Source organism: Ascaphus truei, chromosome 8 (genome assembly GCF_040206685.1).
Source record: "Ascaphus truei isolate aAscTru1 chromosome 8, aAscTru1.hap1, whole genome shotgun sequence".
NCBI classification, from domain to species: domain Eukaryota; kingdom Metazoa; phylum Chordata; class Amphibia; order Anura; family Ascaphidae; genus Ascaphus; species Ascaphus truei.
The window spans coordinates 43087790-43114980 of NC_134490.1; the positions used below are offsets into that span (position 1 = coordinate 43087790).

The 27191-nt window shown below is 43.4% G+C and overlaps 1 protein-coding gene across 1 annotated transcript; it reads left to right on the forward strand.

Moving 5' to 3' along the window:
• The first annotated feature begins 1290 nt into the window (after positions 1 to 1290).
• On the forward strand, positions 1291 to 27191 carry LOC142501614 (tetraspanin-3-like). The gene is made up of 7 exons (XM_075611709.1): positions 1291 to 1396; positions 3953 to 4144; positions 4877 to 4951; positions 14379 to 14468; positions 14574 to 14726; positions 25731 to 25814; positions 26459 to 27191. The coding sequence occupies exons 1-7, from the start codon at positions 1334 to 1336 to the stop codon at positions 26543 to 26545; spliced, it is 744 nt and encodes a 247-aa protein (XP_075467824.1). The 5' UTR covers positions 1291 to 1333; the 3' UTR covers positions 26546 to 27191.

The window sequence follows — 27191 nt, forward strand, 5'->3', positions numbered from 1 at the left end:
ATTTGAGAGAGGTGGGGGAGAGAGAAGTGGTGGAGGTGGGTGAAAAGATAGGTGGAGGAAGAGAGGTGGGTGGAAAGATAGGTGGAGGAAGAGAGGTGGGGTTGGGGGAGAGAGAAAGTATTGGGGAGAAGGTGTGGGGGAGACAGGTAGGGGGGAGACAGGTAGGGGGGAGACAGGTAGGGGGGGAGAGGTTGAGATGTGAGAGAGGAGGGAGGGGGGCTGCAAGGCTGATGACACTGGGGATGGTTTCAGTGGAAACTGTAGTCCTGGGCAAGCTGTCAGCGACCTTTGGTTATGGGTTCTAGTGCTGTTGATTCCTACACTATCCAGCTATTTGGTGCCTTAGTCTAAACAACTCTATATAGTTGGCATGGAAATCCTTTTAGGAAGTGTGGGATGGGACTCATTTAAATATACTTTGCATATCCATTAGCATATCTGCCAGCCAGGTACCTCAGGCGTGCTCCTTTTTCACCAGAGGCATGTCTCCCTAATTTATTTGGAGGGACGTTTATGGGATATACATGGCGACACATTAGATTTGAAAGTTTAGTGCTTGTCGAGTGCTCTCCCCGTGGTTGTATTATTAACACTGTGTGGATTGTACTCACTGATGGCTTTCAATGAATCTGTTTTGATTCTTTAGTACCAAATTCGCAGATACATTTTGTCAAAACAATTTGCGAAATTCCAGGAAACGAATTTGAACTGTTCTGCTCATCCCTACTGGTTAGATTAGAAGCTAAAGCAATTGGACTTGGATTTCTAAAGGTGTCAATCACCAGCTATAAACCAACTAAACATCATTTGTGCATAAGGAGCTGTATTCTTATTAGGTCAAAACCTATATAATTGAAGTGTATAAAAAAAAAAAGTATAAGTATGTTTAGATGACTGTTTAAAGTGCACACATAAAATGTCTGTGAACATTGTACCCTGAAGTTTAAAGACAGATTTCCTGCCTCTTTTTTCTACCTTCTATATCTTTCCTGGTTGGTCATCTGACAGTAATGATGTGTATGTAAATCTGATTAATGTATTAACTGGGGTGAAGTAAAAATCACCATTTTACCATGTAATAAAACACACCATCCTATGTTAATTTTGGGACTACACCCTTAGGAAGTGCTAAGGTATAGCACTGTTTAGTAAATATAACTTTTAATAAATGGTCAACGACTCACTTTGGTAGTACTGGAAGCTACACCTTTAAAAGTCTCTACCTGCTAACGAAAAGATGAAGTCATGCCTCAGATCATGTGAGTTTTAAGGGCGGTGACTATTACAACATGCAAAGGAGGAAGACACAGCTGTGGCTTTCAGATCTGCAGACATGGGACGCTGTGCAGGCAGAACATCGAAAATATGCATGGGATTTTTAGTCCTTCTGTTCTGGGTAAGAAGTTGAATTTATAATATAGTTCTGTTGGTAGAATAAATGCATTGAGTTCAACGCGTTAACAAAAATACATATTTTTTAGCTTATTGTATTTTGTTTACACTGCTGATTGTTCTTCTGTAGCTCTGATTTAAAAATCTGGTGGTTTTATATAGCTAAAGCTATATGTTGCTATTCTCATTGCAAGGTAATGTTTCTGTTTGATATCTTTCTCAGTAAAGCTGTTGGTCAGACTTGTATATATTGTGGGTTTGTATACAAAAGGCGAACAGTTTGTTATTGTTTTTGTCTGATTTATTATAAGGTTTATAGAAATACTTCTGCACTATGACCCTGAAGTATTGTTTAGTGTGTAATTACTATATAAATGTGTATTCATATATAATCAGTGGTGTAGGCTGTTTACCCAGCGAAGAACAATACTTGTTCAGCCTTATTTAACCGTCAGCCAGAGAATTCAGGCACCTGTTCAGCCTGTCACCACAATCCTAATATGCCATCTTTACCAGCACTGTCAGTCATAATAATCTGACAGGGAGAAGGTTGTAGAGCCAGCTGCAGAGTAAATAAACACTCACAAACTGTAGGTGTATATAAAATAGTTGTCTTTTTTAAGTCAAAGGTGCTTCCTTCCATTAAGAAACGCACAGGAGACACATTTTTTATTTTTGGGTTTGGCAGAGAGACGATCTGAAGATAAGTTTTTCCGAGTCTATGCGCCCTCATGTCTTCTGAAGGGTTTACATTTATTGATGCAAACAATGATTTTGATGTTTTGGTCCAATCCTTTTGATCAAGATGCAATGTTGCTTGTTTGTTTTGGTGCGTTTAAATACATCCTTTTATTCCAAGTACCTGTGAATGCCTATGAAAAACCCTGTTTCCCCACCACCCAATCTCACATAGGGTCTCCTAGGGGAAATGCTACATGGCTTTGTGTGGTGTGGTGCATACCTGCTGGTAACCGGGGGCTCTGGGTCTCCCGCATGATGGAAAAGGAGAATAACAGGACAGGCTTCAGTCTTAGGCCAGGAAGGTATTGGTAAAAACACAGGATCTTTTATTTGATCTTCCAGGATTTGGCAGCCACAGATCACAGCAGTTCCTAAGGTATCCACCCTCAGGATGTCCCTGGATCCTACTCCCAGCCAAAGGGCAGTGAGAGTGGTCCTTGCTCTTCCCCTATCCCCTTGTGGGATAGGAGGTATGGTTCCCCATCTCTCCCCGGAGGGAGGGCCTTAAGCCTGCCAGAGCCCTGACAGCTTAGTACGGGTGAACCTGTCTCTCTCAAAGGTAGAGACCAACTGACTAAATCAGGAAGCACAGGCATTAAGTACAGCTCCAGTAAGCACCACCCCTGTGCGTCTAATTGGACACAAGGCCTGATGACACTACCTTCACTGATGCACTGCATGTGTGGGGAAAACCCATGATTACTCCTGGCAAACCTACCCTTACTAGGCTTTGCTGCCATAAGGACAGAATAATAGCCCCAAAACTACCCAGGGCTTCACCTATTTCAACTTAATTTTGAATATGTATTTAATCAGGCCCGAAATGATGGTGTTCCATTAGTGCCACTGCACTGAGCCCCACGGTTCCCCACAACAATTAAACTGATTGCAGGAGGAGAGCGCAGGGCTTCTGTAACGGCTACCTTCTCCTGATACCATCTCTTCCTGCAGGGTCCCTTCTCATGGCGCTGTGACGTCAAAGGGTGTCGCTGTGACACCATGCGCCGTCACATTGCTATGCCAACTGGACGCTCTATGGTGCAGCGTTGCCATGTGACTTCCCGTTGCCATGTGACTTCCCATTGCCATGGCAATGTGATTTGATGTCACGGCACCATGAGGAGGAGAAGGAGAATGTAAGAGGACTTTCAATAATTGTGTGTGTGTCTATATCTCATAATAGTTTTTTTTGTTGTTTTTTTTAATGTATAAAATGAGATGCAGAAATGCAGTTGGAAAATTCAATTTAAAGCCATACATTTTCAATATGTTTTAGTGACAAACACACACGGAGATTCTCTCCATATTCATATTATTTTTTTCTCTCCTCCCCCTCGCTAAAAGTGCCCGGTCACAGCCCACAGCTCTTGCGTGTGGAGCGGAGGCAAACCCTGGAAGTTGCAATTGACTTCCAGGTTGGACTGCTGGGGTTCCACCGCTGCTCTCTTCTGCCGTTGTCCTGCACAGCAAAAGCCTCCCCCCCCCCCGCCATCCTTTTGGTCATTGCTGGACCTGCATGCACCCCTGAATTGTCTCGTTGCCCCCTGAAATACGGGTCAATTATGCTTCCCAACAAACCTTTCAGGGAAAACAGGACAATTAATTGAAAAAAGATATCTGTATATCTATCTATCTATCTATCTATCTCGCCCTCTCCACAACAGATCTCACAGCACAACCTAGTGGATTGTGAAGACTGTACATTTACATAAGCACTAGTACAGTAGGGTCCTGCTCTAATGGTCTTGCATTCTAAATGGAAAGGTGTGTGTGTGTGTTTTTATTTTATATAAACTTATTCCTTTTGCTTCTTTTTTAGGGTGCCGCTGTGGTAATGCTGTTAGGTGCTTCTTTTCTAATCTTAACATACAAGAGCTACCAGTCTTTCTTCCGTGATTTCTACATCCTCATACCCTGCGGTGTAGCTGTAACTGGAGCCGCTTTCCTTGTGGTTAATGGTTCATGTGGAATATGCATCATAAACAAGGATTCTCGCTGCCAGCAAGGAACGGTGAGTGGTCATTCTTATTTCCAATGATTGCTGTACTGCTCACTTTAAAGGCGCAACCCTACTTGGCTTACATTTTGTGAACGGCTTACCAGTGTAATTGTGTAAAGTGTGAGTTTTTTTTACTAAATATGTATTTGCTAATACTTCTAGGTGTCTCATTTCTGTTTTTAATGGAAAATAAAGATTTAACGGGTAAGTACCATTGGCAAGATAAACAGGGAAAGGAGGAGGTGTGTTTGTGTATTTTCTATGTTGCTATGATTATGCTCCTTGATCTAAAATAAACCATACCTTCTTTTTTTTTTTTTTTAATGGTATAGCACATCATGCATAGATAGCAAAAAAAGATTGGGTTACCAACTGTCCAAAATTTGTGCAGACTGTCTCAACTCAAGTTAATCTGGACAGCAAAGTGTCTCTAATTTGGAAACAGCCCGACACTCTTTGTATGCTTTTGACTTCATTTGGAGGTTGGTTGATGAGATACAGAGACAGATGCATGCATGTCGCACAGTTGGCAGTATGAACTGCTCTCAGAAAAATGACAGCAGGGTATGCGTATTTGTCACTGTTTTTATACAGCAGAGCAGGCACACCAATTAGAATGTGTAAGTGTCCCACCTTTCATTGCTTGAAAGTTGGTACTCGAGTGAACGGATTAGAATGTGAAGAAATTGAAAAAATCAGCAAACTTTTTGTGGCTCTGCTTATTATTTTATTTTTTTTCTCCAGTTTATGTATTTTATTGTGGTCTTGCTCTGCTTGGAAGCCTCTGGTGCGATATTGGCGTATCTCTCTATAAACAGGGTAAGTACACTGAAAATATTATATTAGTATGACCTTTTAAAGTATTGTTTGCTCCTGCCTACCCCCCCCCCCCCGCTTTTTTTTTTGTGTGTGTTTTTTTTTTTCCCCCTACATCTTAACTAAGGGTTATACCAATGTAAGAGTGCAGCGTACTACACCAGATGACCCCCTAGTATAGAAGAAATGTAAGTGCGATTTTGACATTTTCCAAAACAGCTGCCAGTGAGTCAATTAAAAAGGGATATCATTGGTTGCATTTACATTGCAGCTTTCTGTTGGTGGCCATTTGTTTTCCCATTACGAGATAAAGCTCAGGAAGCAGTAGCTTTTAGATTCCTTGGTCCTCCTGAGAATAATTGCCCCAGTTTGATTAGAGCTACCCCAACTAAGAATATACTTGCTTTTCCCCAAATTATTTGGAGGATATCTCTGACTGGAATTCCTTCTTTTTCTTTTTCTTTTTTTTTTGTCTGGGAAAAATTTGATGGCCATCACGCCAGACCGTCGGTACCCAAAACCGCGGGTCAACGGTATAAGGAGTCTATCCAGACTCCACCCACTGGGAACGTGCCTTGGTCTTACTGACTGCGAGGTATCCCCGCTCGGACAGAAAGGTGCCTAAAAACATCCACTACCAGCCCTAGCCTTACTTTGCTAAGATGGTAGCATCATTCCCCAGAACCACTAGAGGGCCCACCACGAGCCACATTCCTATATCTGGGATACCTCCCACCCAATCAGAGGAACACTGACCCAGATTACACCCTGGGAATCCTAACCTGACTTTACTAGGAGGGTAGTTACCACCCAGAACCACTAGGGGCCCCACCCCAAGAGCCACGATCTTATGCCTGGGGTACTGCCTGTCTACTACAGGGGTCGCTGACCCAGACTACACACAGGGAACCCTAGCCTGACTTTGCTAGGAGAGTAGTTACCACCCGGGACCACTAGAGCCCACCCCAAGAGTCACGCTCTTACACCGGGGATACCGCCCACACAATCCTGGAGTAACTGACTCAATTTACACAACCTTACTCTGATACCTGTGTGGGTTCTGGGGACAAGGGGATCCCTGCGAATGCAGATGGTCCCAGGGTTGCCAGAACACACAACAGTTAAACAATCCCTATAAAAAACAATAGAGAGAGTACTCAAATTTTTAAGATCAAAAGGGGATATGCGGGGTGCACAAGGGAGCAGGGGGGACCCTATTTCCTCCAAAATATAAATGGGAAAGAGAGGGGGGGGGTGAGTTCGCAGCACTCGCTGACGAATAGAAATGAGGATCAAAAATGGAGGTTATGCCAAAATAATATAATAGATGAAGCAAAAAGTGTACACTTTGGGTCCTGATACGTACACAAACAGACTACTACTAAGGCACTAGAGTAAAAGAAAATCAAGCGCAAATACTGTTTAATAATGTAAATAGTGAATACATGTGGGATACCAAAAATAAATGTATTACATATGGAGGTAGTACAGCTCCACAAAAGGACTCAAACCGGTGTCCAAAACGGGTACACTGAAGCAAGGGATCAGAAGCGCAAATACTCCCCAAATGTGGAAAAATAAGAGACACACAATAGTGCAATAATGTATAAATAAATAAACACTGGGTTGGTAATGGGAGGTAGAAAAAAAGAGAGAGAACAGCAGCGCACTGCCAGGGAGCCAAGTGGTTAAAAATAAATGAATTTATTGATCAAATGAACATCACCCACGGGGTAGTGCCACCCTCCTACGTGTTTCGGACATGTAGTCCTTTAACAAGGAGTAACACTTTGGAGCACCCACTTTACTATATCTACATGGTAATAGGAGGTATCTCACTCACAATTGAGAAGCAAAATAGATGTGGTTATTCAGTGTCACCAACTCAGAGAGGATTTCTTCCAATGTGTGCTAGTGGATATTCCTCAGGAACAGGATAAGGAGATGAGGTAATTCCCATATGCGAACAGAATAGAGAGGACACAGTATAGATTCTTTTATAGGTATGAGAAAGAAGGAGAAAACGGAGCACTAAATCCACTGCTTTCTTGCAAAAAATTACAGAGGTGCGTTCCCACGATAAAAAATAAAGTTTAATGGATCAAAAAACAAACAGTACACCTACGCTTTTCAGGCTAAAAGCCCTTTATCAAGGTGAATAAAAATAGCTTACCGGAGTGTGTTTAAGTACCTGATCCTCGCGCTGCTGTAACCTATCCCCCGTCACTTCCTGGTATGAAAGATGACGTGTGACGTCAGCGAGTTGGAGCCGGTACAATAAGAAAAACTTTATTCAATACTAACAGACTGACACTCCGGAACTACCTAAGAAAAGTATATAATAAACGTTAAAAACAAATATATAACATAGAAATGGAAAATTCATTAAATTGTGGGCATAGATGTACCCTACAATAATGAATAAAGCATGTTCTATACCTGTGAGACAACCACAGATCATGCTCGGTGAAAAACTGCTTTGGTAACCGTATATAAGATAATAAGATGTATATAAACATATATCAAGAAATGTACATATTAAATAATACCCAATATTAACATATATATATAAATCAAAAACATCATAATGAGTTGATTAAGTATACTATTGATGAATTAATTCTCTTGATAGATAATTAATAAAATATATATATTCCAAATATGAGCAGATATATCCGTCTGTTCAAAACCATATCAATGCATATATTGATCACAAATATTTTATTTAAAAAAATAAGACAATGGTTTTCAACAGAGTGAAGATATAACAATCCCAACAACAATATGTCAAAAAGCCATATTAATAAAAATTAGCTCAGAACGTATGAAAAAAACGTGAAAAAATAATAAATAAAAATATCACTGAGTATAATTGCTATATAATATCCATGTTCTTCTAATGCATCACGTTAGAATCATATGAAAAGAAGTTCAGAACTCCCAAGATGGCATAAAAATATCACCCCCCCCCCCCATCTAGTGTGGAAAAGTGAGATCAAAAAGTATATATGTATTTAAAGCAAGAGAGGCCCTAGGTCCCAGTCTGAATTGAGGCCATTAGGGATACGAGTCTGCAAGGTAAAAATCCAGAAGAGCTCTTTCCTGTCCAAAATACCGTTTCTATTTCCACCTATGGTTGGACAAGGTATATGTTCTCTGCCAATGTATGAAAAATTGTTTACCCGTATTACAATTTGTAAAATGTAGGGAAACGGGGTGATTAACATCTTTTTTAATTCTTAAACGTAAGTGCTCAAGTATGCGAACTTTCAAGGCTCTGATGGTTCGGTCTACTGTATGTATTGTTTTCCACATCCACATTTAAGTAAATAAATTACAAAAGTGGTATTGCAATTTATAAAAGATGTTATTTTATAACTATTCCCTGTACTTGTGGAGGTGAATTCAGATGATGTTTGCAAGATTTGCACTTTAGACACCCCTTAGGTAAGTTGTTAACCAATCTTTTTTGTGTAGCAAATATACTTGAGCAGCGTTTCCTAAATGGTGGGTCGCGACCCGGCACCGGGCCACGGAAGCATAATTGCCGGGTCGCAGAGAGGCTGGCCACGCGGTGTCCCTCCCCCCTCTCCCTCTCTCCTTGCGGCGGCCTGAGGTGAGGTGCGGGACGCTGCTGAAGTGGTGCAGGCTGCCAACACCATGCTCCGCCGCCCACAGGACACGCCACCCACCAGTGACATGCTCCACCGCCCACAGGACACAGGACACAATGCCCTGGTGTAGGTAGGAAGTGGTAGCGGGGGAGCACCCGCCGGGGGGGGGGGTGTTATACCTGTGCCGCCTGTCCTGGTGCTCTCTTCCCCCGGGCCCCTTGGTGCGTGAGATGGGCGCAGGTACGGTAGATGGGTGCAGGAGATGGCGCGGGGGCAGGCAGTGGTGGCTCGGATCGCGGCCTTTCCTCTCTGCCCCCCCCCCCCCCCAGTCACTCAGATCCGTTGCTGACTCTGTAATCCACTTTGTGTGTGTGTGTGTGTGTATCTGTGTATAGGGGAGAGTGTGTGTGTGTATGTATCAGTTGCTGTGTGTGTATCAGTGGCTGTGTGTGTGTGTGTATAGGGGAGAGTGTGGCTGTGTGTGTGTGTGTATCAGTGGCTGTGTGTGTGTAGGAATCAGTGGCTGTGTATGTGTGTGTATAGGGGAGTGTGTGTGTGTGTGTGTATCAGTGTCGGTGTGTGTGTCTGTGCAGGCCAGCAGTGGCTGTGTCTGTTCAGGTCTAACAGTGTGGGTGTCTGTGCGTGGTCAGTGTCTGTGTTGGTCTGTCTGTGTGAGTGTATGTAGGTCAGTGACTGTGTGCGTCTGTGCAGGTCAGAGAGAGAATGGGGGGGGGGGAGGGAGAGAGAATAGAGAGGATTGGGAGAATATATGAAATCTGTATGGACATTCATAACTGTTTTATTTTACCTACTGTATAGGCGATAAAATTTTTAGTGGGTCACGAAGGAGAAGTTCAAAAATAACCGGGTCACGGGAAAAAAAGTTTGGGAAACGCTGTACTTGAGGATACATAATTCACAATCGTTTTTGCCTTTTTCAACACAAATTTAGGACCTTCATTAAAGACATGTCACAGAATAGGATCGGCAGCTAATACACCCCAGTGTTTCCTCACAATATTTTTTATTTGATTTGCTTGTTTATTATATTGTGTGATAAACAGTGGTGATTGTGAAATGGAGTCCCTTCTTCTTTTGTAATAACCTTGATCTGTCCAAATCCTTAACCTCCTCAAAGGTTTTATTTAAATCTAGGCGTGAGTAGCCTCTGGCTTCAAAACGGTCCAAGAGATCCCTTGACTGAGTTAAGAAATCCTCATAATTGGTACATATCCTTTTTAGTCTAATCAATTGACCTTTTGGTATTCCCTTAAGTAGGGACTTGGGATGGCAGCTGTCAGCACGTAAAAAGTGTTACGTGAGTTACTTTTACGGTAAACACACCTCCACATCCCCCCTGATCCACGCATGCCCTGTGCAACGTTATTCCTATGCCTATCTCAGTTCAACACTCAGACTGATGCTAGGGCGCCTGATGCTGGCTGCTGACTACCATCTCACTGTGGAAGGAACGTTGGGGGTCTGTATCCTTTGCACACTGTGCTTTACTCGGACCTCCCTCCTACTTTTGGAAACCACACGTTTCCAGTACCTCATGACTTTACTTTGCATTTTGGCATTTTTAGGGTCCTCTCACCATACCTATATGGCACTAGATATGTTATTTGCCATCTTCACCTTAGCCAATTAGGTTTTTGCTGTTTACATATTTATTTTTTTCCCCATGTCACTATTTATTTTTACCTGCTATTTCATGTGTTTACTTTGTAGCATTTAGTGTATACAGCAATTACTCATATGTGGAATGTGTTTAGGTGTGTCATTTGTTTTAACTTTGCATTGCTAATTAAATCCATTTTTCTATTTTTCACTACATACGTTTTGAGTGCTCCATTTTTGACTTTTCTCTTTTTGTGGTTATTTCTTGATGTATATAAACATATATCTTATTGTCTTATATACGATTACCAAAGCAGTTTTTCACCGAGCATGATCTTTGGTTGTCTCACAGGTATAGAACATGCTTTATTCATTATTGTAGGGTACATCTATGCCCACAATTTAATGAATTTTCCATTTATATGTTATATGTTTGTTTTTAACGTTTATTATATACTTTTCTTAGGTAGTTCCGGAGTGTCAGTCTGTTAGTATTGCATAAAGTTTTTCTTATTGTACCGGCTTTAACGCGCTGATGTCACGCGTCATCTTTCATACCAGGAAGTGACGGGGGATAGGTTACAGCGGCGCGAGGATCAGGTACTTAAACACGAGCTGTTTTTATTCACCTTGATAAAGGGCTTTTAGCCTGAAACGCGTAGGTGTACTGTTTGGTTTTTTGATCCATTAAACTTTATTTTTTATCGTGGGAACGCACCTCTGTAATTTTTTGCAAGAAAGCAGTGGATTTAGTGCTCAGTTTTCTCCTTCTTTCTCATACCTGTTCCTCATCAACGGAGGCACACTTTACCCCTGGATCAGTGGACACTACGGCTCTTCATTACAAGAGAATTATTGCTACATGTGAGTCTACACCACTTTTCTGTTCCTCTATTGGCTATAAGGATATTTATTGTTCAGTTACCCCATTTTATTCTGATGTTCTACTTATGCTGGACACTGGCAGGTGTGTACTATCCTTACCTCAGGGCCTGTTGGATTACTTTTTCCAGCTATACATCTTGTGCTTTTGGGAGTAATTTATCCTAGCCTTTTCATTCTCATTGGAGGGGTACTCCACCTAAGACTTTGCTTTTCATTGTTATATATTGCTGCTTTTTGTTTTTAGAGCACCATACAACCATTTTTCTATTCTAGATTCTTTTATAAACAGAAATTCTAAAGTAATACACTTAAGTGCTAGAGGTGCAGACCACCCTGGGTCAGAAAGTGGATAGGATCTTGTCACTTGCTCCTGGAATTAGCAGAGGTTGTGGCCATCCACAAAGAATGCTACTCTGGTGCAGGCAGAGACCAGGCATATGTCGGTTCAGGATTCTCAGAATAGTCTTCCACACAGCTCAGTAGGCTCCGAAGGGGCTGCATACTCGCCCTATGCATTTCACTCATAGGAGCTTCATTTAACCCCTGATGAAGCTCCTGTGATTACTTTGGACACTTGTCTAATACACATTTACTTAGCGAATACTCTGCTTGACCTGCATAGTGTTGGACTCTCTGAATTATTGCCCTAGGTAAAAAAAAATTTTTTTAAGTATTTAGATTTGATCTGATTTTCAGTTTTATTCTACTTTAGGGTGTACTAGCTATAATCACCTACCTGTCCATTCCCCGTGGCCCTAGAAAGTATGGGTCATTAGTATTTTATCTATCGTTTCTTAATTAGGGTTAGGTACCTAGTGATCTGCTTTCTAAGAAATTCCATCGTGTTAACTAATTATTATACATCAGGACAACAGTGCCCGTTCATCTCTACGAAGACATTGTGGGCAGCTATCGGTGGCTCCAACTTCCCCTTCCCTTCTATATTTGTAGTATCTACCTCTGCAGCATTGTTATTGGGAGTACCCTCTACCCTTCCATCACTGCAGTAGTTAATTACCATTTTTTTAGTGGTTTATTTATCTTTCTTAGGGTAAGGATTGATTGTAACAAACCTCCACTTACTTTAGTACACAGTGTCACAGGGATGTCTCTCTATTCAAAGACCTCTTTTGATATGGCACACTGTTACAATCTGGCTCAGTATTATGTGTGCGTCCCTTTTTTATTTTATATTGGTATATAAATGGGGAAAGGGAAAGACGTCCGCATCCTCCTCTGGTGAAATGTGTGAATGGAAATACACTGCGGTGCAATGTAGGGCAAGTGGAATTTGGTAAAGGAAAGAAAAGAAACCCTACTGCATAGGTCTAAGGACCTATTAAAGTATTTTTATGTTATCCAGTGTGTGTGTGTGTGTGTGTGTGTGTGTGTGTGTGTGTGTGTGTGTACCTTGACTTCTGTACCAATACTATATTACATATCCTATGTGGTAGAGTGCATGTTATTAGGGGCCCCTTTTTTCTCCTCACCCACTCCTTTTTCTTTAATGGTAGGACTTGGAGTTTCTGTAACTATAATTTTTACTTATCTATCAAATTTACGTGGAGCAAACATCCACACATATCAATGATAGTGATGTAAGCTGAATAACACATCGGGAGTATACAGTACTTTGCCACATAACGCGTATGCTACATTAGTTAACGTAAGAAAAAAAGGGGGAGAAATGTACTAGGTAAGGGTAGACAAGGAGGGGGGGAAACAGGATTAAGGGGGGCAATGTTTCGGGACTCTTAGCCCCTTCTTCTGGCTCATTCCCTTGGATCAGTCCAATCTAGGTACTTCCCTTACCCCTGTAAAAACAGGTGCTCCCAAGCAATACGAACTAAAAATCAGTAGATATAAATTAAAGGACTGTCTGTGGATGGGTACCCCACAGTGGGGTACAACATACAACACTGCTACAGACACCTCAATAGAAAACTACTACTTGCACAGAAACGGCTGTCCCAAATAATGCAGCAAAATCCTATAAATACTGTACATATAATTTGAGAATATTTCTAACGATGCTACAAGCACTAATCCAATAGAGAGCCAATAATATCACAAAAACAGGCTGTCACAGATAATGTAGCAAAATCTTATAGGCAATATAGATAGGCAATCTCAGAATATCTCTCAAGAGAGCGAAAGATCAAACCAACTGATTAATCAAACTGCAAGACGCCTGAATCAAGCAGCCGGTGTACGGATTTAAATGCCTCATCGGAGGGCCGGTACACCTATATCTTATGGGGATTGGTCTCCAAAGTTCGCCACTCACACATGTGCGGACCTGGCTACATTTATATAGTTATGACCATGTCCACAGACTTTTGCAGGTACTAGTCCCTACCACAGAGTGCTTACAATCTAGTTTTTGGTGCCCGATGCACAGAATAAGTAACTAGCACAAGGTGCGTTGACATCGATTCCAACTAGGTGTATCTGCTTCAGAGGCAGTGGCATTACCATTGAGCTACTCAAGTGGAATTAAGGCTTCCAACCATCTGAATGTTTTTATATATTTGAAATCGAAGAGTTGGCAAACAGCACCACTATATATTTAAATATGATACAGAAGGGGGAGGGGGGTTCCAACTTTTTCAGGGTAAAATACTCTTGTCCCTTTCCCATGTTGACTAGAAGTGTGGTCTACGATCCACTTCTTCTTCCTTCTTCTCTCCTCCCTCTCCCCCCCCCCTAATCTACAACTGTAAGTACAGTACCACGCTTATAGTTAATGTGGGAATGGGATAGGAATTGCTAGTAATATCAAAGTACCTCCTAAGGTTCAGATACATGGTGGGCATGCCACAACAAGTTACTTGGACGATGCTCCTGCATGGATACTAGATATTCTCTACAGATGAGCATTTTTTCTTTCTATTTTTCAATACCTTGTCTGTATACAAACATCTGTACTTCTGCTGTTCAACATTATGTCCATTTTGCAGGAGACCTTTTTTACACCATTACAGTTGCAATCACTTCACTTCTTTTTATACAGTATACACCTGTATGTTTCATTGTTTGTTTGTTTTTCCTTTTTGTGACGCATGATTTCAAGTAAAAAAAAAAAAGAAAAAAGGATCTTAGAATTATATTCTCATTGTTTATTGATACAGTGAGGGCGGATCTGTATATTTGGAAAGACTATCCCATTTTCTGTAAATTATTTTATTAAAGATTAGGAAACTATATATCTGAAACCATTTTGGCAAGTACATTTTGCTCATATTTATACTGTATTTCTTTGCAATGACTATGATATGGGCTTTCTCTACATATCTCTTAAAATCCTTCAGATGGACTATGAACTGAACCCAATGGAAAATGCATTCAAGCAGTATAATGGCAGTGACTCGAGCATTTCTGTCAACAAAATTCAAGAAGAGGTAACGTGTGTGTTAATAGGAAACATTCAGTATATTTTATTTTTTAAAGCAGAAATTATCCCTTGCATTACTGACCTTAATCATTGACCTCTCCTCTTCATTTAGCTCAAGTGTTGCGGCTTAAATAATTACACTGACTGGGAAACCACTTCATGGTACAAACACTTTGGTAATTTTAGTGTGCCAAAGTCCTGCTGTAACGTGACATTTACATCATGCTCTGAAAACCGTACTGACTCAAATGAGCTTTATCAAGAGGTAAATGTATATATTTTTTTTCTTTACATAGATTTAAAAAGTGATACTTACAACTTGTATAAAGATAGAGACATCAGCACAATCCTTGCTTTAGTAAAGGTGCGATTTGTGTGTTATGGGCCACAAGCCCCTATTCTCACTTGCATACTGTATTAAGTTGTGATTAGGCAGACAGCACTAGACTTTCTTCAAGTATTTTTATATTAAGTCTTTGAGTAAAGCACGGAAGTATATGTGCTTGATATTTACAGCTGTAGCATACTGCATGGGTCATTCATTTAACTGCAATAGTGCCTATCGTGGCGATATTGCACAAACTGGGTCTTCAATATCCAGGGGGAGTGAAGAAAAACACCATAAAGAAAATCACAGTGTAGTTGTCTTTTATAAATAGTGTATATCACAGATGCCTGGGCTCCCATAGAGTACCTATTCACAGTGCAATAGAATAAATTGGGCAAATCCAAAACTGTCGCTCCTTTCTTTGTATGGTGAACAGAAGATCTCAGAGGAAGAGAAAATTGAACACCATAGCGCAGATCAATAACAAAGAATCTTAACCTATAAAAAGGTTTTTAGAATCATACTCGCATGGTATACATTCTTTTAAAAGCATTAAAATCTAGGAGACCAAGGCCAGTCGGTGCCAAGGACATATCAGTCTCACTGCCTCCATATTTGGGCATGTATCTGACAACACGCCCGCTTTCTCCAACCTCTCGTGCCTCGCCGGGATGACCAGAACGTCAATTCAATCTTTTCGTGATGTTGCTTTTCGTTTTCGTCTCCCTATCGGAAAGAGTAGCTTATCTAGACTCTCTGGTCTACTCACTCTGCGTTTCGCTGTTTGCAGCTTCATCAGGAGTTTGTACCCACCCCCCCCCTCACAATGTGTAAATTATATAGTATGTACAATCAGAACAGGAACATGAACAGGAATTTATGAAAAACTTTGATTTATACCAAAAAAAAAATGGTAAACCCCATGAGAATGAAACTTGGAGGGGTAATGGATGCACCCTTTTTGTAGTAATAAAACTACATAGGATTTATACACCAGGAATATGGGAATACATATCAGAGAACAGTAATACATTGCTGCAAATTTGTATCTTTTGCTCTAGTAAACTTGAATGTAACGATGTAACGATTATATCCACAAAACATTGTTAGCCACACAAGGAATATACCAGAGATAGAGAGAGAGAGAGAGAGAGAGAGAGAGAGAGAGAGAGAGAGAGATATCTATCGCTCTCATCTCTCTTCTCTCATCTCCCAATCGGCGACAAGAGAACAGGGATTACAAATACGCGTGTACAATGGAGTTCAAATAGACTCATTAATTTTTTTTACATATATTGTTTTCCTGGGTATAAGTGAACTTTTTCACAACAAATGTATTTTCCATCATTACTTTATTCCAGATTTTGATCGATGTGCAAAATCAGAGATCTAATGTAGTTCATAATTTGTCAGTTATCCTAATAATTTTGAAAATAAACCTATTTTGTATTAAAGTTCACTTATGAATCCCCATAGACTAATGGGTATGTAACGCTTGTTCGTGTCCTGGTCTGACCCACCCAATCTTACATTGGCCCCTGTGGTCTATCCAGCCCCGTTACATGTCTGTGTATGGCGGTGCACCTGTAGGCAACAGGACTCCTGAGTCTCCCGCATGATGGTATTCGGGGATGTCAAGCCAGACAGGTATCTGAGGTAGTGGGTGCGAGTCCTACTTACATCACGTGCAGCGCCTCCACCTCATCAGGATCTATGCGTATGCAGGTAGATGGTCCTGATGAGGAACTCCTTCTTGGTGGTGAGGGCCCCCGGAGAGTAATTGCAGAGTCACACCATGGGGTTCTCGTTGAACAAGCCATTTTTATTGTGCGTGGTGATAAGGGCCAGCTGCTCCTTACAGTCATGATCTCAGCCGCACATTGTTCCGTGATCCCCTTTAAAAGGTACGCCCTCCCAATGGAGTGGGATTCCCTCTCCCCGTAGGGAGATCACCCCTGTGCCGGTCCCTGGACACAGTTGGCCTTCTTTGGCTGGATATAGAATGGTGCCACTAGTTACTGCACTAGTGGGCACCTTGAACTTGCTGCTTCACCTTGTAACATCAACCCGCAGCAACCAACTAACTTTAGGCAGTGCAGTGCCTTATATACCTCAGGAAGCAGGCACATCTCTGATGTCAGTAACTAGGGACTCAGAGCATGTAGCCACTCCCATCCATACATAGGGCACCTCACCAGGGTGTGAGGGCAAACCTCCATGATTACTGCTGGCATTCCTGTACTTACCAGGTTTTACTGCCAGCAGGAGAGATGATTGTACCTGTAGCCATGCATAACAATGTCTACAAAGGATGGCAGCGCAGGACAGAAACTCTGAAGTTCTATCTCTACATTCAAGCTATTTGGAGTTTTTTTAATTTGTGGATCCAAAAGGTCTCCCATCTACTTAACTCCAAATTTCTGTTCCCTCCTCTCCAATGCTGAAGGACCTTTTTTATTGCTGTAAATTTTAACCCCTTTGTGCTTGCTTAATGGTGTGTATTGAAATGTTTTGACACATTACAGATGAAACTGTCGGTTTTGGCCCAGATTCTGAGGAATTCCATGAACGTGTCAGGGAAAATCCTCAGCATAGTCCATAGACACTGTAATGGCCCAGCGGATTAACATATGGGGTGTCCCTGCATTTGAATGGGACTCACACTGTGTGAATCCTACAGGGCTGCGAGTCCCATTCAAATGCAGGGACCCCTGCTGTGTTAATCCGATGGGCCATTAAAGCATCTAATTTTATTTATAACAACATTTATATAGTGGGGGAACTGATCAATTCAGCGCCTAATATATAATCGCTAAAAAGTGATACAAATATAAATATATACAACCATACAATGATGTTGGGTACCAGGATACTTGGTAAATCCAATGGTGGTGATGTGGTTAAATAACCGTGTACATGAAAAACAAATAAGAAAAAACATACATGGTGCAACACTGTAATAAATGCCTATGCTGGTATAGAATAATTATTGTAACCAAGGACACATATAGAAATAGACAATGACTAGACTAACAACAAAATCATAGCCTCACAAATAAAGCAGGTGGTATATAACTGAATAAAAAACATTTATCTTAATATATAAAATTGAAATTTGTGGGGTTGTTGCTAGATGTGGTGAATCTGATTGGTCTGTATCCCTGCCCCGCACCGCCCACCTCTCATTGGCCTGCGTGGCTCTATGACGTCACCCAACTGCCACTCTCTCCTCCTCACCCGCAGCTCACCTTCCCCCTCGGCCTCACCCAACTGCCATACACACGCACAACCACCCGGCCACTGTCCTCTTCCCCCAGCGGCCCAGACCGCCGGCTCCCCCCCCCCCCCCCCCCCCCATCACCGCTCCAGCTCACCTCACCTCCCCGCCAGCTCGCAACCCCCCCCCCCACCCGCAGCTCACCTCCCCTGATTGTGTGTGTCTCTGGCTGGCTGATTGCGTGTCTCTGATTGGCTGCCTCCCCCCTGGAACCGCACACACTGACTGACAGCCGCCGCCGGACTACATCCCCCAGCTTCCCCTGCGACGGGTGACACGCCGGACTCGTCCCGCCTGGATGCTCCTCCCTTTCCCTCTGGTCCCCTTCCACACGGCGCTCCCTTGCTTGCCAGTGTGGTGAGGGAGATGGGCACGGGGGGGTGGTTGACACTGTGTGTGTGTGTGTGTGACACTGTGTGTGTTTCACACTGTGTGTGTGTGTATCTCACTGTGTATGTGACACTGTGCTGCGCAGGGGGGGGCAGAGCTGCGCATGGGGCGGACCAGAGCTGTGCAGGGGAGAGGGGCGTGAGACCGGAGTTGCGCAGGTTGGGGGGGGAGGGAGACCGGAGCTGCGCAGGGGTGGGGGAGCGGAGAGAGGGGAAGCGGAGAAAGACTGGGGGAGCAGAGAAAGAGACAGGGGGAGTGGAATGAGGAGGGAGCGGGAAATTTTAATCCCGGGCAACGCCGGGTCTCTTAGCTAGTTAAAAAATATATATCAAAGACAATTGGTGCAAAAAAGGCTGCAAAGAATGCAATGCCCACTTACTAGATAGAAGTGGGTAATAGACAATGGATAGTGTTTGAGAGCATCCCCTCTCGTTCGTGGCACATCTACTAGTGGGCAGCTGTTGTCATCTGTGGTTCCCGATTCCTCAGCGAGTGTCTCGTCTGGTGTGGATCCCAGATCAGTAGTCGCCTCTCGCAGAGCTACGAACGGTAGCTGAGTCCACAATCGCCTCTCACGGACCGGGACAAATTACAGCAGACGCCGAAATCTCTCTGTCCTCTCTGTCCTCTGTGTGTGTTTTACTGCTGGTTCTCAGTCTCACGGGAACAGGTAGTGACGCAACAGAAAAAGCTGGTTCCAGTTTGGAAACACTACAATGCTTCCTAGCTTGATAGCGTGAAGGTAGATATTAAAGTAGCATTAACTCTATGCGTTGTTCATCTGGAAGATGAAGAAAGCGTGACTTTTGAAACGCATAGGGTTAATGCTACTTTAATCTCTCATCCAGCTCTCGTTGGGATTTTAGCGCTTTTTTTTTTTAATTTGGGCACCACGTTTGACATAAAGCAATCTTGTGGTATTGAGCCTGTGAAAATGGAGTCCTTGAATATTAAATGTGATGGTCTGGCTATTATTGAGCCGAGTGCCTTGAGAACTCTTGGAAGTATGCCATTTGGGTCAGGTGCCTTATTTACTTTAATTTTATCTAGCTGCCTATGCATTTCTTCCTCAAGTAACCAATTCTTCTTCTCTGGTAAATAAAAGGCAAAGAATATTTTTAATACCTTTTGCCTTTTCCGTATCTCCAATCTGCCTGCCCATCACACACTGACGTCCTATATTTTCTTTTCTAATCTTTTTGTTGTTTAAGGTTCTTAACGTTTTAGTAGTGTTCTTACTTTCAATTGCAATATTTTATTTTTTTGTTAATTTGATTGCCCGTTTGCAACTTTTGTTACATTCCTTATAATTCTGATACGATGCCTCCGTCCCTTCTGACTTTAAGAATCTAAATGCCCACTTATTCTTTTCCATTTCCTCCCCTACCTGTTTATTTAGCCACATTGGTTCAGACATGTTTCTTATATATTTATTTCCCAAGGGTATACACTGATGTGTGCTTTTCTAACAAATTTTTGAAGACTGTCCATTTATATTTCACATTTTCCCTGCAAAAACGTAATCCCTATGTATTTTTTTTGTAGATTCCTCCGTTTATTTATTAAAATCGGCTTTTTTAAAGACTTTGTTAAACCCTTATGGTTTTTGATCACTTATTCAAATTAGACCATGTTATGATCACTGTTTCCTAAATGTTCCCAGATTTGAATATTGGTTATTACTTCAACAGTGTTTGATATTACCAAATCCAGTAATGCCCCTCTCCTGATTTGGTTCCTCAATTTAAGTCATTTAATTGTCTGTTAGAATCCCAAAAAACCTGTTTCCTTTCGTTGTAATGCTAATCTCTTTGCCCCAGTCTGTCTGGATAATTAAAACACCCATTATCGAAATGCCCCCAATGTGTGAGCGCGCACACACTGTCACACTGCCCCTTGTCAGATTCCTCTTCAACTTGACTGATGGACATGACATAGTTGTGGGAGAGGAGCCTTTTAAGAAAAGGAAAGGCAGCCATTTTAGATTAGATCTGTGCGCACCTGAGCACAACAGGTTCGTTTGAGATCTGCAGAGAATGCACGTGGTGACCGGAGCTGAGAGCTACAGTTCCAGGGTAGAAAATATATCACCCTACTGGAGGGGACCTTCAACAATTATTAAGACACACTGGTACTGAAGCGCTTTTTTTGAAGAACATGTCTGCAACAGGTTCAGTACAACATGAGCTCCCAAAGTGTGCCGGCACCATCATAAGCCAACAGCACTGCGCCAACAATCCTATTTGGGGATTGTGTTTGTTTTACCGTGTGTAGTGATCCTCTGCTGAGTTTAATAACTCTATAGTAAACTACTGTATGTGAATTACCCATACTGTTTGTATTATTCCTACCATCTGACCATATGTCACGTCTGGCCCAGTAAGTAATGAGGGACTCAGGCCCCAGCCTCCGAAAGTTGTAAGTCTGAGAGCTAAAAGTAGGGGTGTTGGACAAACATGACCTAGCTTTGCCTTCTCCATTTGCAAAAGTATTTTCTTCAATCTCTCAGATATTTGGGGGTTTGTAGCATATCCCTACAAACTTTTTTTTTCTTTGAACTTTTACCTCCACTGCTAAAATTTCTATCCACAAGGTCTCTACATTTTCATCATTCCCTTTTTAAACATCTCCCTTTTTCTAATAGGTTTTAGATCCAGTTTAACATAAGCATACTCAACCTCCTCTATTTGCTCGATCCTAGCAAAAAAGGTAATAACCATCTAAACGAATTGCCCAGTCATGAGTTTCATCCCACCATGTTTCAGTAATGAATATGATCTCGTACTGCTCCCTTGTAGCTATTAATTTAAGCTCACCCATTTTATCTGTCGGGCTTCTTAGCAAGCATGCATTTAAGGTTTTTCTCAGTGTATTCTTATCTGCTCCTACCTTTCTACTCCAATTGTGTTTAGGCTTCAGAAGTTTTCTAGTATTATCTGTATTCAATACGGGTGTCTCCCTGCTTGCCAAACTCACACTTGACCCCAGTCTAACACCATGACCCCTTGCTATTTCCACATGAGATGTCACCTAAACCATTTAATGATGATTACAACAATGTGTGTGTTTATTATAATATATATGTTACACACACACCAACAAAAATCTTTTTTTTTATAGCACCAGCATCCACCCTAAAGTCATTTACATTCATGCCATCCTCTGTTTCTAGTATCCTCTGAACAGATGTGGTGGTAAACATCAGTCCTCTTTGCAGGTGGGGTGGGGGGAACCGAACCGTATTCCCGTTGTCCTCACCTAAAATAATATATTATCACCACTTAAGGAGCTCATTAAGGACCAGCAACTATATCTCACTGAGGATGAGACACCCAAAAAAATATATATATTTTTAAGTTTCCATACTCTCTCCATAGGTGAAATAAAGGAAGTGAATCCCTAATGTGTGCTCCAATAACACACAGCATAGCCGTAAATCTTGTCTATAATCATATTTGTCCCAAATGAAGGTATATTAGTAGTATGGAACAGTTCTTAAAGCGAACTCTCCAGTCAAATACAGTAGCACAGTGTTACTAGCTGTGAACGGGCGGCATCAAGATGTGGAATTTAATAGGAAATGAGGCTTAATTTCTGGCTTTTAATGGTATTAACCAAAGGTGCAAAAGAATGTAGCCCCTTTACCCCCACCCTAAGTGAGATCTGGTCTGCTACTAGTGTGTTTTCGTGTGATGCGGTGCATACCTGTGAGGTAACAGGAGGACTGAATACTTCCGCGATGATGTGGGGATTATCAGGACAGGTTTACATGGTACCTTATTTGTTGGCAGCGCCTCCAGTCGGCAAGGATCCTGTGGTAGTAGGATGGTCCATGCTGACACTTTTCAATATCCCAAGACAGTGAATCACACTTGCATATGGTTCCATGGTATTTATTGCATTGGTCGGTTGTTACAGCAGTGCATTCCTTTCTTGCTTCCCCTTGAAGGTTACTTTTAAGGCTTGAGGCCCATCTAAGTTTCCTTCTGGTGTTCCTCCTGTATCCCCTTATGGGACAAAGGGTAGCTGTTGTTCACTCCACAGGGGGTGGAAAGAGACACACCCACTTTTGGGAGAGTACCAATTTATATACCCTGGGGCTGGGCTGGTAACCCTGCCCCATAACCGCGCAGGTCTGATACTGACAGGTGTCACATCTGCACATGTGACCCAGCCAGTACCTCCCCCAGGCTAACACACTCTAGTTGTTGATAAGCCCACCCTTGGATACACTTACTGCATCTAATACTGCAATAGCACACAAGGCCTTCCAGTGCCTCACCCTAGCAGGACTTACACTGGTAGGGCCCAAGGAAAGCGGTAGTGGCTGGAGGTTAGGCTACAATAAGTAGGTGTTTTTCAGTTCCTCATAGCTGTGGGGATTCCCCAGTTCCTGAGATTTCATTTTGAAATTCCCTCGTAACAATTGATATCCGGTAGAATCTATATAGCCACTGTGATGAGTCTTACTCTGTGGTGGCCAACAGAATGCTGCGATATTGGGAGATGATAGTGGAGCTTCTGATTTGGATGAACCCCCAGCCACCATCTTTGTTCCTTGCAAGTATTGGTAAATTTGTAATGGATGCCGAGGTGGGGATATACAAACACCGAACTGTAGCCTCCAGGCCGTATCCGGATGAGGGACTCGTAGTCGTGGGTAGCTGGTTTGGGGTAGGAGAAGGCAGGATAGTCGTAGTCAAGCCAAGGTTGAGGGGTCGAGTGGTATGGGTCGTAGAGGTCACTATCCGGGTCAAGGGTTGGAGATAGCAGCGAGGCCGGCAGAGTGCATGTGACCAGCACACGTCACAACGGTTTATGCTCCTCCTTCCTGCTAGAAGGGCTGAGCCTAAATACTAGGTTAAGCACAGCAGGCAGGAATCAGGCAACCTGTCAAGTGACTACATTTTTTCTTTGCACTGAATTTCTGGGCTACAGTATATTTGGAGTGTTGTCACATATTTACAACAGCATAACTACAACTCCTAGAATAGTTATGGGATTGATGCTTTAATAGTTACTAATCTGTAGAGCCCATTTGCTGGAATAGGTCTGAACCAGGGTATTTCCTTAGTGTAGGACTAAATAGCCCTAGAACTATAGATTCATATGTTATAGAAAGTATTTATTTATTAATTGGAACGTTTTAAAGATGGCTACCTCAGGTCACAGTTGCTGATTTAACTCGTCAGCAACCATTTTAAGCTGCAGTGTTGAACCATTTTACTGTTCTGTTGTTTCCTTTTGGCATAATTGCTGGTTCTGTTAACTTTTAGCAGACCAACATGAGTTATGTATAAAATAAATTATAATGTATAGAGCTTTCAAAACTTCCAGGACTCTTAAGTTTACAGACAAGACCTGTGAGATTTTGAAATCTCTATCAACTATATATTTGTGAAAGCACTGTATGTATGTCTGCATGGCCTGTGTCCCTAGGGGAAATCTCATTGGTCCCTTGGGCGGCCCGCCCCCGCACCTCTCATTGGCCTGAGGCGGAGTGATGGGCCAAAACACAGGCCACACACACACACAAGGCAAAACACACACACACACCCCCACCACACCTCTCTCCTCTCCCCCCCCATCACATTCACCTCCTCCTCACGCGGCTCTCCCCTCAACGGTGCTCTCCCTCACCCCCCCCACACAGAGCACGCGGCTCTCCCCTCACCCGGCGCTCTCCCTCACCCCCTCCCCCCCCCCCCACACAGAGCACGCGGCTCTCTCCTCACCCGGCGCTGTCCCTCACCCCCCCCCCCCACACAGAGCACGTGGCTCTCCCCTCACCCGGCGCTCTCCCCCCCCCACACAGAGCACGCGGCTCTCCCCTCACACAGGCCGCTCCTCCGGCTGTCTCCACCTCTCCTACGGCTGTCTCCGCCTCTCCCCGCGAGAGGCCCAGCACCTCCTCACCGGAGCGTCTCAGCCTCTCCGCGGAGGAGCCGGAGCAGGGCGGCCTGTATCCGGGGGAAGAGGAGTGCGGCCATGTGCAAGGTGAGTACACGCAGGGGAATGGCTTATTTAACGCGTCCCTGCCCTCCCTGCCCCCCTGCCCTCCCTGCCCCCCTGCCCTTTGCCCCCCCCCTGCCCTCCCTCCCCCTGCCCTTTGCCCCGCCTGCCCATTGCCACTTTGCCCCCCCTGCCCACCCTGCCCTTTACACCCCCTGCCCTCCCTCCCCCTGCCCTTTGCCCCCCCTGCCCTCCCTCCCTTTGCCCCCTGCCCTCCCTCCCTGCCCTTTGCCCCCCCGCCCCTCCCTGCCCCTTTGCCCCCCCGCCCCTCCCTGCCCCTTTGCCCCTCCCTGCCCCTTTGCCCCCCCGCCCCTCCCTGCCCCTTTGCCCCCCCGCCCCTCCCTGCCCCTTTGCCCCCCCGCCCCTCCCTGCCCCTTTGCCCCCCCCCCTCCCTGCCCCTTTGCCCCCCCCCCCCTCCCTGCCCCTTTGCCCCCCGCCCCTCCCTGCCCCTTTGCCCCCCCACCCCTCCCTGCCCCTTTGCCCCCCCGCCCCTCCCTGCCCCTTTGCCCCCCCGCCCCTCCCTGCCCCTTTGCCCCCCCGCCCCTCCCTGCCCCTTTGCCCCCCTGCCCCTCCCTGCCCCTTTGCCCCCCCGCCCCTCCCTGCCCCTTTGCCCCCCCGCCCCTCCCTGCCCCTTTGCCCCCCGCCCCTCCCTGCCCCTTTGCCCCCCGCCCCTCCCTGCCCCTTTGCCCCCCCGCCCCTTTGCCCCCCCCCCCCGCCCCTCCCTGCCCCTTTGCCCCCCCCCGTCCCTCCCTGCCCCTTTGCCCCCCCCCCCGCCCCTCCCTGCCCCTTTGCCCCCCCCGCCCCTCCCTGCCCCTTTGCCCCCCCCCGCCCCTCCCTGCCCCTTTGCCCCCCCCGCCCCTCCCTGCCCCCCTGCCCCTCCCTGCCCCTTTGCCCCTCCCTGCCCCTTTGTCCCTTTTTGTCTGACGTCTATTTTAGCAAAGCTTCCAGAATTAAAAACTGGAGCTAAAAGGAGAAACATTCCCATTAAAACAATGGCATTTCTTGACAAATGTGATGCAGAATGTTTACACTTTCCCCCCAGTTTTGCAGCTGAGAGATTTTGATTCCTTTATCAAACTGTGCAGGGTGATCTACAGCTACTATACTACATTTACACACACCCCAGCCGCTCCTCAATCACCTCCCTCTGTAGGGACTGTACCTTTTTTTAATAGTTGGTAAATTGGAGACGTATTATGTTTGTTTGCAGAAGTATTAATTGAACGGCTTTGTAATAATATATATATATTTTTTCTCAACAGGGTTGTTTTGTTAAGCTACATCACAAGCTCACATTCTTTATGACTTTGCTGTTTTGGTCATGTATTTCCGTAATTTGCTTAGAAGTAAGTTCCAATTACCTTGAAACCAAACCCTGAATGGAAAATTAGTTCAGACTGTATGTTTTAATAGCGAAAGCATTAAAATAAGCCCTTGCCTATGGCTACCAAAGCTTCCCCACTCCCCACCAAAGGAAAAAAAAACCTTTCCCTCTATTGTCACGTCATTCAGTGGTTAAATACATGTTGTGCTCGTATCCATTATAAACAAGGGTATTTACCTAGAGCTTCGGTTGTGGCTGGTGTCCTATTTATGGTCATATTGCACAATTTGTATAATATAGCCTCAGAATGTTAAATCTGTAACTCTGCTCTAGTGGAGGTATATGAAATTTAACAAGGTAACTTCCTTTCTATTATTATTTATTATTCTATTCTGGAGTCAGGAGGTGGCCATACAGTATTTGATATATGATTTCAAATGTGGAACGTGAAGGATGAAGTACATTTAAGATTGATTACTAGGGCCCCCCTATTATCTACACATCTGTCCAGACCCCCTTCAGTTTATGTAGTGTCCTATTGTAGCAATAGTACAGACATTGTAGCAGCATGTCTGAAGGAGAATAGACATTGCAATCCTGTGTTTTTTTTTTATTTTTTTATTTTATTGGTTACATATATATTGATGCACAATTGTCGTCCAACAGGTTTTGGCAGCTGTTAGCGATGGTGTATTGATGACACAAAATCCATTTCAAGATTATCGAATTCTGGATTCTGGAACATTCATATGATTAAAATGAAAAATTACCTTTCAAAATAAAATGTTTTGGTGCACTTTAAAATCCATTTTAGATTAATTATATTTTCTGTTTAAACAAATCTCTTACATTTTTGAAGCTTTATTTGAAGTGATGTATTATTTCCGTTGGTTTTTTTTGGGAGGGGGGGGGGGGGTTTAATTGAAGGAATCTTTAGGGAATATTAATCCCTTATGGCCACTGCAGTCAGACAGTATTTGGAAACCCTTTTTGCAGAAGCTTTTTTAATGTAGATATGATGTATCTGTGCCCATCTGTAATATATCCTTAGGGTGGGATTTTACACTACAACTTTGTATTTACAGTAAGGCAAAAATCAGCACAATACATGTATAGTAAAACAGAATTGGGTGAGCTCAGACCTACAACAAAGTATCGGTAACACTGAGATCTATATTAAATACTTCATGGAGTATGCAGCTAGGTAAAGGGAATAGACCATACATTTATGAACAACAAATGCAAAAAACCTGCGCTGCTCCTCCCAAATTGGCTAGAACTTTTAGTGAATCTTACATTATGATCTAAAGTCTTCTAACAAGGAGTTAATTAGATGCAACGTTTGATTTAAAAAAAAAAAAAAAAAACTATTTCATCCTGGTAAATTTGTCATGGTAAA

Coding starts and splice junctions, on each gene's coding strand:
- LOC142501614 (XM_075611709.1), top strand. CDS start 1,334: ATGGGACGCTGTGCAGGCAGAACATCGAAAATATGCATGGGATTTTTA. Junction 4,145..4,876: donor CTCGCTGCCAGCAAGGAACG/GTGAGTGGTCAT, acceptor TTTTTTCTCCAG/TTTATGTATTTTATTGTGGT. Junction 14,469..14,573: donor TCAACAAAATTCAAGAAGAG/GTAACGTGTGTG, acceptor CTCTTCATTTAG/CTCAAGTGTTGCGGCTTAAA.